This window comes from Barbatula barbatula, assembly GCF_947034865.1.
Source record: "Barbatula barbatula genome assembly, chromosome: 22".
Lineage (NCBI taxonomy): Eukaryota > Metazoa > Chordata > Actinopteri > Cypriniformes > Nemacheilidae > Barbatula > Barbatula barbatula.
The window spans coordinates 13,064,609-13,078,739 of record NC_136785.1 but is presented as its reverse complement, the minus strand read 5'-3'; the positions used below and the strand labels follow the sequence as shown (position 1 = coordinate 13,078,739).

Here is a 14,131-nt window from a genome sequence, read left to right as displayed (position 1 = left end):
TTTCGTTGCATTCAAGGTACATTTGAGCTACAAAAACCCCAAATGGGAGCAAACATGATGCAGAATTGTAATACAAATGTGACTGTATTAAGATCAATTTCTTATTGGTAGCAATGTCATTTTACGAAGTAAATATAAAACCTTATAATGTACTGATTCATGTTTATTATTTGTACACTTATCACAATTTTAATGTCAACATTTGTTGACAAAAATGTAAATTTACAAAGTGCAAATATGTTGTGGGCATTTTGTGGTACGGAAAAAAAATTGTCTATTTTGTTTTGACAGTTTTATCTACTTTAGAGAAATCAAATTAAAACCCTATATTCTATGTATAAGGGAAAATATTATTGCTTTATGAATCCAGAATTTTTGAGCCATGTTTCATGTTATGTTTTGTTCTGTTCTCTCTAATCTTTGCCCTGTACCCGTCTTAACCCTTTCACCTACTCATACTGTCACGATTCTGCCTTCTCATGTCTTGTCTTGATTTTCTGGTCTGGGGCAGAACCATGACAGACCCACGTGTTTTATGTGGAGAGAAACATATTATTGTCAATCAGGACATAATATGTGTTCTCTCCAGTCTCGTCATTTGGCCCCGCCCCTCTCGTTCCTAGTATTGCTTTCCACTTTTGTCTTTACCCACACCTGCCCATTGTTATCTCCTTTGTTAGTCTACCTATTTAATGCCCTCATGTCTGTTGGCTTGTGCTCTGTCTTTGCATTACCCTGTCAAGTGTGTCCCGTCGGTTTTGTATAAGTCTAGTTCTTTTTTGATCCCCCACGTGGGAAGTGTTTTGTTATTGTTTATTTACCGCCACCCCATTGTGGGTCTTTTGTTTGTTGTCATTTATTAAGTCTTGTTCATCCATCCTTGCTGCCTGCACTTGGGTTCTTCCACCACGTTCACCCACTCTGTTCCTGACACATACAGTAAGATTTACATTATGAAAACATATACTAACATGTGCATGATCCAAAAAGCAAACAACATGGTCACTGGTAAATCTTGTGCACTTAAATATTTTTACTGACCCTATTTAGTGTTTGTTAATAGAATATTTTTATTTACAGGTCTTTATATAGAAAATATCATTCAATATTTTACCTGCACTGTCAGCATTCATGCTCTCTGAATCTGCATAAATCTGTGAAGTTTTACTCAATCTGTTTGATGATATTGTCTAGACATTATCCTCTTAAGAGACACATTGTTTATTTAAGGGACGTGCAGTGATTTCATCAACTGGCATCAGTAAGGACAGAAAAAGACTGACAATGCATATTAAAGGTAAAGCCATGTGAAACTAGTAACTTTGCACCTATTGTAGTATTGTCCTGTAGACATATCGCTTTATTGCTCCCTGAACTCTCTGTAATGCGCTTTGGATGAAAGCGTCTGCTAAATGACTAAATGTCAATGATGTTATAATAGAATGGAATTAACTTTCTCCCTGGACATTTTCCACTGATGCAATATTTGACAATACAGTACATATGGTGAATACACATATTCAATATTTGTTTATTTATGTACAACAGACAAGGAACACTCCTATGAACACAACCCTCAGGAATTAACTTAATTGGAATTTCTTTGTCATTTTATAAAAGTGACTTTAGAAAATTCATGAAATGGGGTGAAATTATAGTCATCGTATGCTTTATTTTTGTTTTGAATGCATTTTGTGTATATTATAAATAAACTCAAATTCACTGTACACTTATGCTGTAGTTGCAATAGTAATTTTTTTAATACAATTTTCTATCTCATCTTTATTGTGAATTTGCTTGTAAAGAAACGCAAATACACACAGTGTCTTCATAGGTTGTGGGAGGTCAATTTCTCTGTAAAGATGACCTTCATTGAGTTCCTGGCATCGGCTCCACTGGGGTGGGGAGAATACACTGTTTTCTTTGCTTTTCAATATAGATTTATTGAAACCACAAATGTGCACCTACCGAACTGCGAAAGACTGAAAATAAATAAATGCATACATTAAAGTTGTTGATCCGGAGTCTTAACATTTGGATTCAACTGATTTCACTGTTTTGCTGTTGTGTCATGGGAAAGATATTTTTCCCCGGGCATTTTCTCGTTGTCACTTCATGAATAGGAGATATTAACATGGCCCAAGATAACTGACAAGTGTTCAGATAAAGCAAGATATTGAGATCTTTTGAAGTTATGCATTTATACCGTCACGCTCAACACATGCAGACTTTATAATGTGAACGGCAGACTTTGTATCCGTGTTTTTGTGTAATGTCTTTAAGCTTTTTCTCCAAGGCAACCTCCTAAACAATAAGCAAGTAAACAAAAAAAGCCCCGCCCACAGGTAGTGATGATCAACGCGCTCACTTCCTGTACGCCACACTCGCAAACTTCCTCCCTCATTTTAAAGGGCAGAGTTCTTTATGATTCACCAAAATGTTTATGCAAATATAAGCCTTAAAGGGGACAGTTAGAATCGCATTTGAGAAAAAATTATGACATCAGTACAAAAGCCACATTAGGTCAAATAAGTACAGGACAGGATTATGTAATCGTCTAAAGACATCTGTCTCTAGCTATATTTTCTTTCTGTTCAGCAGGGATATACATTTCTGTTGGCATGTTTATTGTGTATTTGGGTTTATGAATATGAATAAATGAACAAACTTAGGTTTGTCTTATAATATTTGTCCTCATCATGTATGAATTCAATGTTTCTACAAAACATTTTGCTTCATGGAAAGAAAATTAAGAAAGTGCTTTTCAGTTGTCATGTTTACCGTGTATTTCATCTATGCTATGAATTTACACAAATTTGACAGCAAATTTATGTTTGTCTCCTTATGTATGCCCATATCATGTATGAATTCAATGTTTCCCTAAGACATTTTTACAACATTTTGATTAAATAAAAGTATAGTATTAAGAAGCTCATTGGGATAATGAAATAACGATCTCTATAGTGAAATAAAAATGTGTTCCACAGACGAGAGTCAAATATCATTACAGTCAAATATTCTTTCTTTAATTTAGCCTGTTTTATTAAATACAGATATTCCTTTTTTGCCCATATGAAATCACAAAGCTCCTAAAGAATTTATGCAACACTCTGTTCCTATTTGTCTTTTCGTTTATTTTGTTGTTTTAATAAATACATGTAGATTGTGTTTTTATTTATTTATTCACAATGATACAATCTATTCTGTTTTATTTTTGTTGTCAAAATTATATATAAAGATTAAATATGATTTGAATTCCAGTCACACCATTCATGATTTCCACTTAAATATTTCTTAGCATTTTTCAATACAAGAACGCGCAAAAACATTGTTTGCTACAATGATTTATATTCTAACAAGTCAAATCTTAAAATGTTTTCATAATAGCTAGTTTGAATAGCTTTATACCACAGATGAGATTTGAACAGAACAAAAACTAAATATTAACAAACAACATTGTCAATTGTTTGTTTATGTACTTATTTAAAATGTGTTGTCCACACATTACATCAGGTGAGATGATTGTTGAAGAAAAGGGGCTGCCCCTACTGAGCTGACTAACACACAATTCCTAGCCAGGTGAAGGGAGAGACCCTGGGGAAATACATTGAGGGCCGCTGATAAACCCTGGCCACCCGCACAGTCCAACAATCTCTCGAAAAGTGGCACAGAGGAGCACAAAGGCTTGCCATGTGCAGACACAACGAGGTGTGGAGCTTTTCTGCGACCGAGGAAGTCTCTTTTTTCCGTATTCTAAGAACTCAGAGTAGACTACAGCAGGAGGAAGGATGTGGAGCAACAAACTGTTTGCGTGAGGCGTGAAGTGAGGAGTTCAGTGGAAATTGGTATATGTGCTGCAGGTAGACCAGCCTCTTTGTTGGCACATGATCGAGTCTGTTGAGAAGCTCCTAGATGTTGCACAGGAAGATTTGGCCATGCACAGAACAATGGATGCTGCACAAACATGAAGTAAGTACTTTCTAGATGGTCTAAGGGACCTTTTTTAAACAAAAACATGTAATGTTCAAGACGCAAAACTGTTTGTATATTTTGGTGTCATTGAATCTTTATGTTACTTCTAAAAGTAAAATTGTGTCTTTGTTAACATGTGCAGAAATGTCTGCTGGTAGACTAATTTACGTTTATGAACTAAACCAAAGACATTTTCTGGATGATGCTAGAAACTGTGTGCATTGGAAAAATATTAAGACTAACCAAAGAAGAATACTTTGTGTGTAGAGTTTGTATCCAGCAAGCATGGACCCTTTGGGAAATAACCTAGTGATATGCATGCATAATAAGGGCATGGTTTTCCCCCTTACAAACACCATCGGTTTCACTTTTGCCGAAGAGAAAGCCAAGGAGAACAGCCAACGAAGAATATACGACAATTCTTTTATTACAGGAGGACTTTCTAACTATTCATACTTTATGTATTTGGTTTATGTGTTACTTAATCGTATAGGGCATGCTGTGGGTAATAAAAATCCAATCATTCTGGAAGATTCTGTACTAAATCCCTTTTTCTGTAAGAGACAGAACGGAAATCACTTGCTCACTCAGTACTCAGTGTAGAATCTGTTTGATATCAAAATGCAGCTACATCTGATTACTGGGTCAGTATGGATTTCACACACTTCAACCTGAAGGATTCCTTCATTGACTTATACATGGGCCAGGACTGTTGTTTTGTTATTATTTTATGTTTTATAATGCATGATTTGTTACACATATCAAAATAAAGACGTTCCAATAAAGTTGTATAAGCGAGTCTTGTTTTGTGATGTTTTGCATTAAAATATTGTAACAATTAAACAGCTAAACATCAACTAGAATTTTAATTTGTCACTTTTAAGCATCTAAATGTAAGAGATTGCTATTTTATGCAGTTCAAGAATAGGAAATCATACAATATCGAAAAAGAAAACTACAAATGACATACACTGAAAAATATGAAACCAGAGAAATAAAACAAAATAAAAGTACTAGAAGCAGAAAAATAATATTACTGTTATGAAATTTAATTTAAATCATTTCGAAAATGATATTTGAGTATATATAAATGTGACCGTCCTCAACAGTAGTTTTAAAGATTTTTTGATATAATACTTACACTTTAAATTAAACATAAATATTCCTTTTAATAATACATTTATTTAAATCATTTCAGTTATGGACTTCTCTAGTTATTCCATTGCAGACAGAAGTGCACAATCTGAAATGTAATTATGAATGTCAAGATCTGTCATATATGAGTTAGGGACAGGAGTGTATTATAAGGGTTTCCCCTTGTTCCCCTATGGGTTCATAATATCACAGGTGCTGTATGTGACAGCAATGCAAATTTTAAAACGATTGACACAATTGATACAGCGATTTTAAAACGCCTTTTATTCATTATTAAATAAAATTATTAAATATAAATGTTTACTCTGAAACAAGTTATATACAATAATTAATATTATTTATGGACAGGTTAAACATCAGAGGTGCTTTGTGGTGAAAATCTTTTATGTTATATAATATTTCACAGTCTTGTGAATCTCAGTCATATCATCTCAATAATATGAAAATCATATTAGCTCAATGCAGTCCATATAGACAATAGAGGAAACGCTGAACAAAAGCAAAAGAAAAGCACAATAAAAGATTTAGCCTATTTATACAGCATATAGTTGTTTTGTCATCCCATATATATTATTTTGCTCTATTGTACAAAATGTATAAATATAAAACAGGCCCAGACATATAATAAATACAGTACATACCTATGCAGATCTAGCTTCTTGTAATATTAACTATACAAACGATTATATTAACATGGCCGAGCAAAAAATTCGGCATAAAAATTGTCTACAGAATAAAAGAAAGAAGACTGAAAGGCCAATTAAACAAAAGAGCAATTAAACAAAAATAAAAAACGGGATATAAAAGTATCGCGAGAGCGGTATTTTGATGGCACACAGCGGTCCGTCTGCGCAGGGCGCATACCGTGGCGGTCACGTGACAGAAACGTCCACGCAGGATTCTCGTCCGGGTAGAAGAAAACGCGAGGAAAAATGACCGACAAGAGAGGTAAGCGTCGTGCTTTCTTCCCTCATCGCTTTTTAAACATGTCAATATGACGCGTATCATTTTATCTTCTCGACACTGTCGTAACACGAGCTGCTAAATTCCGCGTTTATAACCGTCTGCGTTTCATACGCTGTCATGAAGCTTTATTATTCAACTGCGCAACGTTATAAACAAAGATGACGCGTCAAATGTCCCCATTCATATTCTAATAATAACATTTCATTTTCACGCTGCCAGCGAATTCACAGATCATCCGAGTACATAAAGTGAATGAGTCACCTTACCCACACACTCCTTTATGAGGTAATGTGCAGAAGCAGCACTACAATAACTGCATTCATCTAAACTTCAGCCAGACCCTTCAGAAGGATCTAAACAAGCGCGAATACACGAACATTTTACAGCATAGTTCAAAAGATAAGTTGTCAGTGTTGATAACGTGGCAGGCAGCTCATGTTGGATGTCAATTAGATGAAGTCCTGGTCACTAAGCGGTCGGCTCATCACGTGACAGCTCCGACTCAATCGTCACTCTGCAGGAGTCTTGACTTCAGATGGGTCTGAAAGCGATACTGTTGTCCATCTGTTGGATGCAGTGTGGGCTATTTCTGTGTCAGGCTTATGTCTGGAGTCCAACAAGGTCACTTCTTTGGACAAGGTTATTGTCGAGGCACGAGGCCCTGTAGGGACGGCCGTCACTGTCCAGTCGGATCTTGATCTCAAGTGAGCAACCTTATTAGTTTGGAATTGTTCCAACACACAACAGAAAAAGAAAGTGTGTCATGAGGTAGCCAGATCAATGTCATCCGGATGTTATCATTTCTTGTCGATTAATATCTAATAATGCATTTAGCAGATGCTTTAATCCTAAACTGTGTCCTGGGATTAGCACCCATGACCTCTGAACTGCCGACACGTGCTCTAGTTACAGGAACTAATTGTGTACTATTTGTTTTTGTGTTGCTGACCTGCGCGATAGTTCTACTTACCGACGTCATATTTTGAGTCTTGAGTTAAAAGTGGGATATAAATGAATGCACATCTTTATACGTCGGCAGACGGCGAAACCTTTGACGTTTTGGAGTTGGCAGAGCACGTCAAGAAACAAAGGTGGTGGAACAAAATGTTTGGCAAAAATAACTCTGGACCTGCGGCTGAGAAGTACTCTGTTGCAACACAGCTGGCCATTGGAGGAGTGACTGGCTGGTAGTACATTATATATACATGGACACATCTGTTTTGATAGCATAGAAATGTAACAAGAACACTGTACTGAGCTTAGTTGCAAAAGTCATACAAGCATGTAACATAGTATGAGTAAAAGGTTGTTTCTTGTATTTAAGGTGTGCAGGGTACTTGTTTCAGAAAGTCGGGAAGGTTGCTGCATCAGCTGTGGGTGGTGGATTCTTTCTGCTCCAGGTGACTGTTAAAACTGTATTTGAACTGTCACTTCTCATTTGACACGGTGAAAGCTACAAAAAGAATCTGTTCTGTACTTTCAGATCGCTCATCACACGGGCTACATTACAATAGACTGGAAAAGAGTGGAGCACGATGTGAACCAAGCCAAGAAACAACTGAAGCTAAATTCAGAAAAGCCAACCAAAGAAGTGAGGTCAAAATTCAATGAGGTAAGTAACATTTTAGCACCATATATTTTATGCACCGATTTCATTATTTTGTATTATATGCTGGAAAACACACATGAACCGAGTAAACTAACAACAGGTCATATTTCACTCCCCAAACAAACAGGCAAAATGAAGCCTGTTTTTAGGACCATTGAGATTTGTTGCCTTTTAGTATTTGTTGACACATTGTTTGTCTTTCTATAGGTGCAGGTGTTTGTCAAGAAGAACTTTGTTCTCACAGGAGGCTTTGCTGGTGGATTTCTGCTGGGTCTGGCCTCATAGATGCACTACCGTTATGTCTTATAAATGAAGGATATCAATCAATTGCATATATAGCAGATTACAGCTTCGGAAGTGTGTTATTGAAGCTTGTATTACACTTTGCACTCCTTTTTTGTCTGGGCTCTAATGAATAGGTTTAGGCATATTACAGCTTATTCATCAGATGTATTTAAGCATGCTAGTATGTACTTTTCATGACTTTTTGGACATGCATTGTTTTTATCATTTGTACGTGTTCCCCTGTTGCACTTTTGTTAAACTGCATTTGAACATTTTGCTATATATTTTGGTAAAAAAAAAAATGTTGACACCCTTAATTCCATATATAAACTTACTAAAAGTGTATTATAGAGCAACATGCATTAAAATTTTCAAACTCAAGTGAATATTTTTGTGCACTCTTTAAGTACATTGTTGTACTAATTGAGACATGACTTAAAAAACAGAGGGTGAAAAAATTGTCATTTTCTTGTGTTCAATATTTTTATTTTGGCTTTCCACACAACCCCGTGGTGTAGATATCATCTTAAAGAGAACCTTTTAACTTACTTCTCATTGGTGATTAATGTCACTTCATGAAATTTAGTTTGGTCACAAGATTAAGGAACAAGTATATATAATGAATTATGGTGTACAGTATGTACTAATGAACAACATTCACAAAAAACATTACTGGGTTTAATAAAATGATTACATCTAAAGCAGCTTCTTATTTATTTGAAAGTTCAATTTTACGAGTAGAGGAATCCAGTGAATCCACACTATTTGTGATAAATATTTATTCAACATGTCCTTGAACGCCTCCACAGATCCCTCCAATATATCAATGCATGCTATGTTGTTGTCTGTGTAGATTTGACGTCTTTGTTAAATCCAGAACAGCACACAGAGTTTTCCCCTGCATGCGCTTCACAACACTTCTTCATGGCCCGGATCACATCCTCACAACGACTTTCGATGTATTTGTTGGCTGTTAAAACACACACACACAGGTGAATTTCACGGAAACACCAGCCTGTAGTCACTTTTCATGCACGACGTGATTATTTTAAGTCTACCTTGTAAACATTTCTGTATCTCACAGGCCTGCTTCTGACAAGGATCTTTGTGTGACATCTTATTTCAAGATCTTGGTTGCAACTAGGATGAAGAAAAAAAGCTTGTGTTGTTTATGTGTGCATCTCAATTTCTTCCGGTCGGAAACAAAGTGCGCGACACATTAAAGGCCGCGCATTGGCCTCAAAGACATTACAAAAAGTATTGATATGCATCCTTATGAGAAAAACAAAATCGAGGAAAAATATGAATGAATAAAACTCATTCTTTTAGTTCTTTAGGAATATCTCGAGATTCGTTGGTTTCTTTTTTCCATGGCCAGTGCAACGTTGTCTGAAAAAATTCTGAAGAACTTATATTACTAATATTACTACAATAACAATAATATAGCAAACATATGAAGAGCTCGATTTCAAAATGAAATAACTCCTCTTTCGCAACTCATGCTTTTATTGTGTTATCGTGCTTTTATTGTGTCTGTTTATAGCTGTATTTTTTGAGTTATTTTATGCCTTAAACAACAACATCTAAACAAAACTTGATATTAATTGTAATGCACAATAAAAAACATGATTTTTGACTCGTTTTAAAAACGAAAGTGATCTCATTTAGGAACTAAACTCTTTATATATCAGCTAGATAGCGCGGGTTTTGAGTGCACTCTCTATGCATTGGTGTAATATTGTGTACATATCAGTCACAAACGGTGTTCCATGATTTCTCTGAGGCTGGTGTTTTGTTTAGATATCTGCATTTTCATTTTGGAGTTTTGCCTGGACTGTATGTCAGCGCTTTGAATCGGAACACATGCGCAAATGCACCAGTAGGTGGCAACGCGTGCACCGTTAGCTTGTTTGCCAACCGCCGTAAAACTTTGAAGAAGGAGACGCGGAAGTGCTGCCCGGTAATAAGCAAACAAACAAACAAACCCAGCACAACATTATTCATTCTCTTACATCCAATAACATGGCGGTGAATGCGGTACATTTAGAGTCCGACGCGTTTCTTGTCTGTATGAATCATGCTCTCAGCACGGAGAAAGAGGAGGTCATGGGATTGTGCATTGGCGAGGTGAATGAATACCTTGATGGCGTAAACCAAAACACGGAATAAACTCAGATGTGTTCATGAAACTCTTTATCTCTGCTCTGTGTGTGTAGGTGGACACAAACCGCATCGTTCACATTCATTCCGTCATCATTTTGCGTCGGTCAGACAAGCGGAAAGACAGAGTGGAGATTTCACCCGAGCAGCTGTCAGCAGCATCTACTGAAGCCGAGATATCCTTTCAGTCATTTGCTGCATATCATATATGTATGATATCTTTGTAAGATCATATTCTGGTCATATATAGTGTTGATATTATAAGATGCGATATATGGGATTATGTGTTTGTTTGATAAATATGATGATACTCTTCTTAACATATTAGTATTAGTATATGGATACTAATAAAGGATATCGTTGCGTTAACAACGCAAGGTTGTGGGTTCGACCCCAGGGGCTTGCAGAGACCTATGTTAAATGTATAGGATAATGCAATGTAAGGCACTTTGGATAAAAGCGTCTGCCAAATGCCTAAATATAAATATATAAATATATATTTAAAGTTGATTCACACGTGTCATAAGCTGCAGATCTGAGCAGGCACGACGCGTGTATTAGCTTGTTTACCTGAACATTGAAGAACATTTGTTCTTAACATAAGGCACAGGTTAGCTGAGATGACGGGACGTCCTATGAGAGTTGTGGGCTGGTACCACTCTCATCCGCACATCACTGTGTGGCCCTCACATGTCGGTTCGTGTTTTCCTGCAGACGCTCTCTCATTTAGGCCTACATTTATTTTTATTTTTGTATGGATATTTTTCGTATTATTTCTTTCTTTCTTTTCATATTTTATTTTAAATGTGAAACCATTTATTTTTGCCCTGTACAGATGTTAGGACTCAAGCAATGTACCAGATGATGGATCAGGGATTTGTTGGTCTCATCTTCTCATGCTTTATAGAAGACAAGAACACAAAGGTACGTTAAGTGCATCGCCATTTAGTGTCATGTTTATTTATTTACAGGTGCATTTGCTTTCTTTAATGATAATGTGTCATGCAGTAGTTAACAGGGACGTGACTCAACAAATAGCCTGTAATACCTATAATAACACATTTTTCTCAGTCTTCTAGCTTTGGAGTGATTTTGTCTGTGATTTATTTGTTTCTAGACTGGTAGAGTTCTCTACACATGTTTTCAATCAGTCCAGGCCCAGAAAGGTTCAGAGTAAGTAAAGACTAGTTCATCCATAAATGAAAATGCTGTCATCTATTACTCACTCTCATGTAATTTCATACCTGTATACATTACTTTGTTTCCGATGAACACGATGAAAGATATTTGGAAGAATGTTAGTCATTTTTAGTTCTGGGACAACATTGACTACCATAGTAGGAAGAATAAAATAGTAGTCAAAGGTGCCTGAGAATTCGTTGTTTTCTGAAATTCTTCAAAATATCTCTTTATGTGTTCAACAGAACAAAAAATACAAGATTTTTTTCCTACTATGGTAGTGGATGATTTCCCAGAACTGAAAATCGCTAAAATTCTTCCAAATGTCTTTCACTGTGTTCATTGGAACAAAGATATTTCATTTTTGGATAAACTATCCCTTTAGTGATAAGTATTTCTTTAACTTAACAAACCTTTTAAAATCAGTTCGACTTCAATAATGTAACTTTATTATTTTACACTAATCGACATTATGTCAGAAGTTTGGACACGAACGTTCATTCTTTATTATTACTGTTTCTCTCATTTGAGAATATGAAAAGTATGAAATAATATACTTTGAAATATGGGGTTTATTGTATGCAGTGACCAAAATAGCAAACTTAATACAACCCAGTCAGAGCTATGAAGACATTTTTTGTTGCTAATAAATGGGATTGTTACAGAGTGCCTAAAACTAATTTTTCTCCCACACGATAAGGTATGAGCGGATTGAGATCCCGATTCATGTCATCCCACATGAAGCTATTGGAAAAGTTTGCCTGGAGTCTGCCGTGGAACTGCCCAGAATTCTCTGTCAGGAAGAACAGGACACATATCGAAGAATTCACAGGTAAAGAGGCATTACCAGAATAATCCACCTTTCACATTATATTATACCGAAATTGCTTCTTGGGATCTCAAATTACGTTTTTTTCCACTGGCTAATCTGGAAGTCATGGAAATTGTCTAAAGATGTTTTGTACTGACTGTGTTCCATCGATTTCCTTTTTTGTAGTTTAACTCATCTGGATCCGATCACAAAGATACATAATGGATCAGGTAATGCATGGATAATATCTAAAGTTGCAAAAGTGAAAGAAAAGAATAGACAAAAGGATTTTGTAGTATGTATCATTTCTTAATAAGATATTTGTTATCTAGATTAAAGACACATCTTTTCAGCAAAGCATTCACTTAATGCAAATATGCTAAATAAACCACCGGGAGATGCTGACATTAGATATTCTTTTCTAGAAATGTTTCATTTGTTATATTAACACCATTTATTTGTGTTTGACCTTTTTTGTGTTTTTCGGTTTCTATTTTCCCCTGTGAAGCTGCTTTGGAACAATTCACATTGTGAAAAGCGCTATATAAATAAAATTCAATTGAATTGTATAGTTTGGAAATATTGTTTATTAGTGAAACTGTTTTTTGTAAACATGTGCGCTTATGCAGTTTGTATCTGTGTGTTGTTCAGTGTTCACTAAAAACCTATGCAGTCAGATGTCAGCTATAAGCGGGCCGCTGCTACAGTGGCTAGAGGACCGTCTGGAACAGAATAAACAAAGTATCATCGAACTCCAGAAAGAGAAAGAGCGACTGACACAAGAACTAGCTTCATCATGAGTAGAATGACTATGAATGTGTGAATGAGCTTCTTTCTTTTATTTGATTTGCTGTGTTGCACTGAAAGCGCCGATGTTTCTGACCTCCAGAAATCACAGAGCGAGTAAAGGCAGGATGTCTGTAATTCAGCGGTTGTGTGACCTCGGCACATTTCTCATCACCGCGTCTCAGCGCTTCCACTTGGAGATTTGAGTTATGAACCCCTTTCTCTCTGTCTGCCCTCACAACCACTCGTTTAACTCAATTCTGTCGGTGTTTAGTCTAATATATCTTTGTTAAAACCCAGTTCTGTGTTGTAGGATGTACACGTCCTGGGAAATCTTAAAATGATGACAGTTGTCACGTGAAATGCAGGTATATTGTTTGTGATATGTTTATTTTAGACATAAGCTGTAAATCTCTGAATGTACAAACTTTTCCAAATAAAAGACAATGTTTACTAAATAGATGAATATCCTGCCTTTTCTCTTTTTGGGGTTTCTCTTACTGAACGAACGTTTGAAATATGTCATTAAATGCCAGCATAAAATCTTTTAACTATATTACTATGCATGGACAGTTATATTTATAAATCCCAATATAAAAGATGAAATTTGTGAGCTGCTGTCTAGACCTGTGCTGAATGTTTCTGTGAATATCAAGTAGCTCTTTGCTTCAACAGTCTGGCACTTAAACTAAAAGTAGCAAAGGTGTGAGAAGGATTGCTGTCGGATGAACTTCAGAATAATTGTTAACAGGGTTTTATGTCTGTTGTAGCTTGTTAAACGTTTTTAAGACAAACTGGTGATTTTTCTTTCCTAAATGTAGCCGTGATGTTATTTTAATCGAACAGAACCAAAATCTTCGTTTTTTTGTGAAAGTGTCAGGAAAACAACGGATTGTTCTGTTACTGGTGTTAAAGAATAGCAATGCTGTAATAATTACGCCTTTCTTAAAAATACCATCTGAACCGGACGTCAAATATTCTTAATTTAAATGAAATTTCATTTGAAAATCTGTTTTCATAATCTAATCTGAAACATGTTGTTTTATTTCCTGCCACTAGGTGGCCACATACACCCTTGGTTAAAAAGCAGTGAAGTGGTTTTAACAAGAGTTTCATGTCGTTTATCTCTGTCAGATTGTGAAACTGGCCATGCAATGCTGACTAAATGAATACTTTATCTAGCAAGCTATTCGCTTTATATGACATGC

General features: G+C 35.9%; 3 protein-coding genes across 5 annotated transcripts; 2 read left to right on the top strand and 1 right to left on the bottom strand.

The window, feature by feature from the left end:
• Positions 1-5,954: 5,954 nt before the first annotated feature.
• On the top strand, positions 5,955-9,331 carry fundc2 (fun14 domain containing 2). Of its 3 annotated transcripts, none has more exons than XM_079486020.1 (5): positions 5,955-6,075; positions 7,133-7,280; positions 7,418-7,493; positions 7,577-7,705; positions 7,910-9,331. In XM_079486020.1, the coding sequence occupies exons 1-5, from the start codon at positions 6,060-6,062 to the stop codon at positions 7,985-7,987; spliced, it is 447 nt and encodes a 148-aa protein (XP_079342146.1). In that variant the 5' UTR covers positions 5,955-6,059; the 3' UTR covers positions 7,988-9,331. The 3 variants fall into 3 exon arrangements, with proteins under 3 accessions (XP_079342146.1, XP_079342147.1, XP_079342148.1); XM_079486021.1 differs by having other exon boundaries at positions 6,052-6,797; positions 7,910-8,685; XM_079486022.1 differs by having other exon boundaries at positions 6,073-6,378; positions 7,910-8,685.
• cmc4 (C-x(9)-C motif containing 4 homolog) lies at positions 8,821-9,175 on the bottom strand (the record flags this gene model as incomplete). The annotated part of the gene is made up of 2 exons (XM_079486023.1): positions 9,046-9,175; positions 8,821-8,957 (listed from the first exon to the last, which is right to left on the bottom strand). The coding sequence occupies exons 1-2, from the start codon at positions 9,101-9,103 to the stop codon at positions 8,821-8,823; spliced, it is 195 nt and encodes a 64-aa protein (XP_079342149.1). The 5' UTR covers positions 9,104-9,175.
• A 564-nt stretch (positions 9,332-9,895) lies between the features above and the next one.
• brcc3 (BRCA1/BRCA2-containing complex, subunit 3) lies at positions 9,896-13,386 on the top strand. The gene is made up of 8 exons (XM_079486066.1): positions 9,896-10,114; positions 10,204-10,324; positions 10,757-10,843; positions 10,983-11,071; positions 11,265-11,320; positions 12,027-12,158; positions 12,324-12,367; positions 12,789-13,386. The coding sequence occupies exons 1-8, from the start codon at positions 10,010-10,012 to the stop codon at positions 12,935-12,937; spliced, it is 783 nt and encodes a 260-aa protein (XP_079342192.1). The 5' UTR covers positions 9,896-10,009; the 3' UTR covers positions 12,938-13,386.
• Positions 13,387-14,131: the final 745 nt, after the last annotated feature.

What these genes read in the sequence shown, in the direction of transcription:
- fundc2 (XM_079486020.1), top strand. An exon ending in ATTGGAGGAGTGACTGGCTG is followed by an intron (nt 7,281 to 7,417) that starts GTAGTACATTAT and finishes CTTGTATTTAAG; the next exon opens with GTGTGCAGGGTACTTGTTTC. An exon ending in TGAGGTCAAAATTCAATGAG is followed by an intron (nt 7,706 to 7,909) that starts GTAAGTAACATT and finishes GTCTTTCTATAG; the next exon opens with GTGCAGGTGTTTGTCAAGAA.
- brcc3 (XM_079486066.1), top strand. Translation starts at nt 10,010, where the DNA reads ATGGCGGTGAATGCGGTACATTTAGAGTCCGACGCGTTTCTTGTCTGT. An exon ending in CAGGCCCAGAAAGGTTCAGA is followed by an intron (nt 11,321 to 12,026) that starts GTAAGTAAAGAC and finishes CCACACGATAAG; the next exon opens with GTATGAGCGGATTGAGATCC. An exon ending in AAAGATACATAATGGATCAG is followed by an intron (nt 12,368 to 12,788) that starts GTAATGCATGGA and finishes TGTGTTGTTCAG; the next exon opens with TGTTCACTAAAAACCTATGC.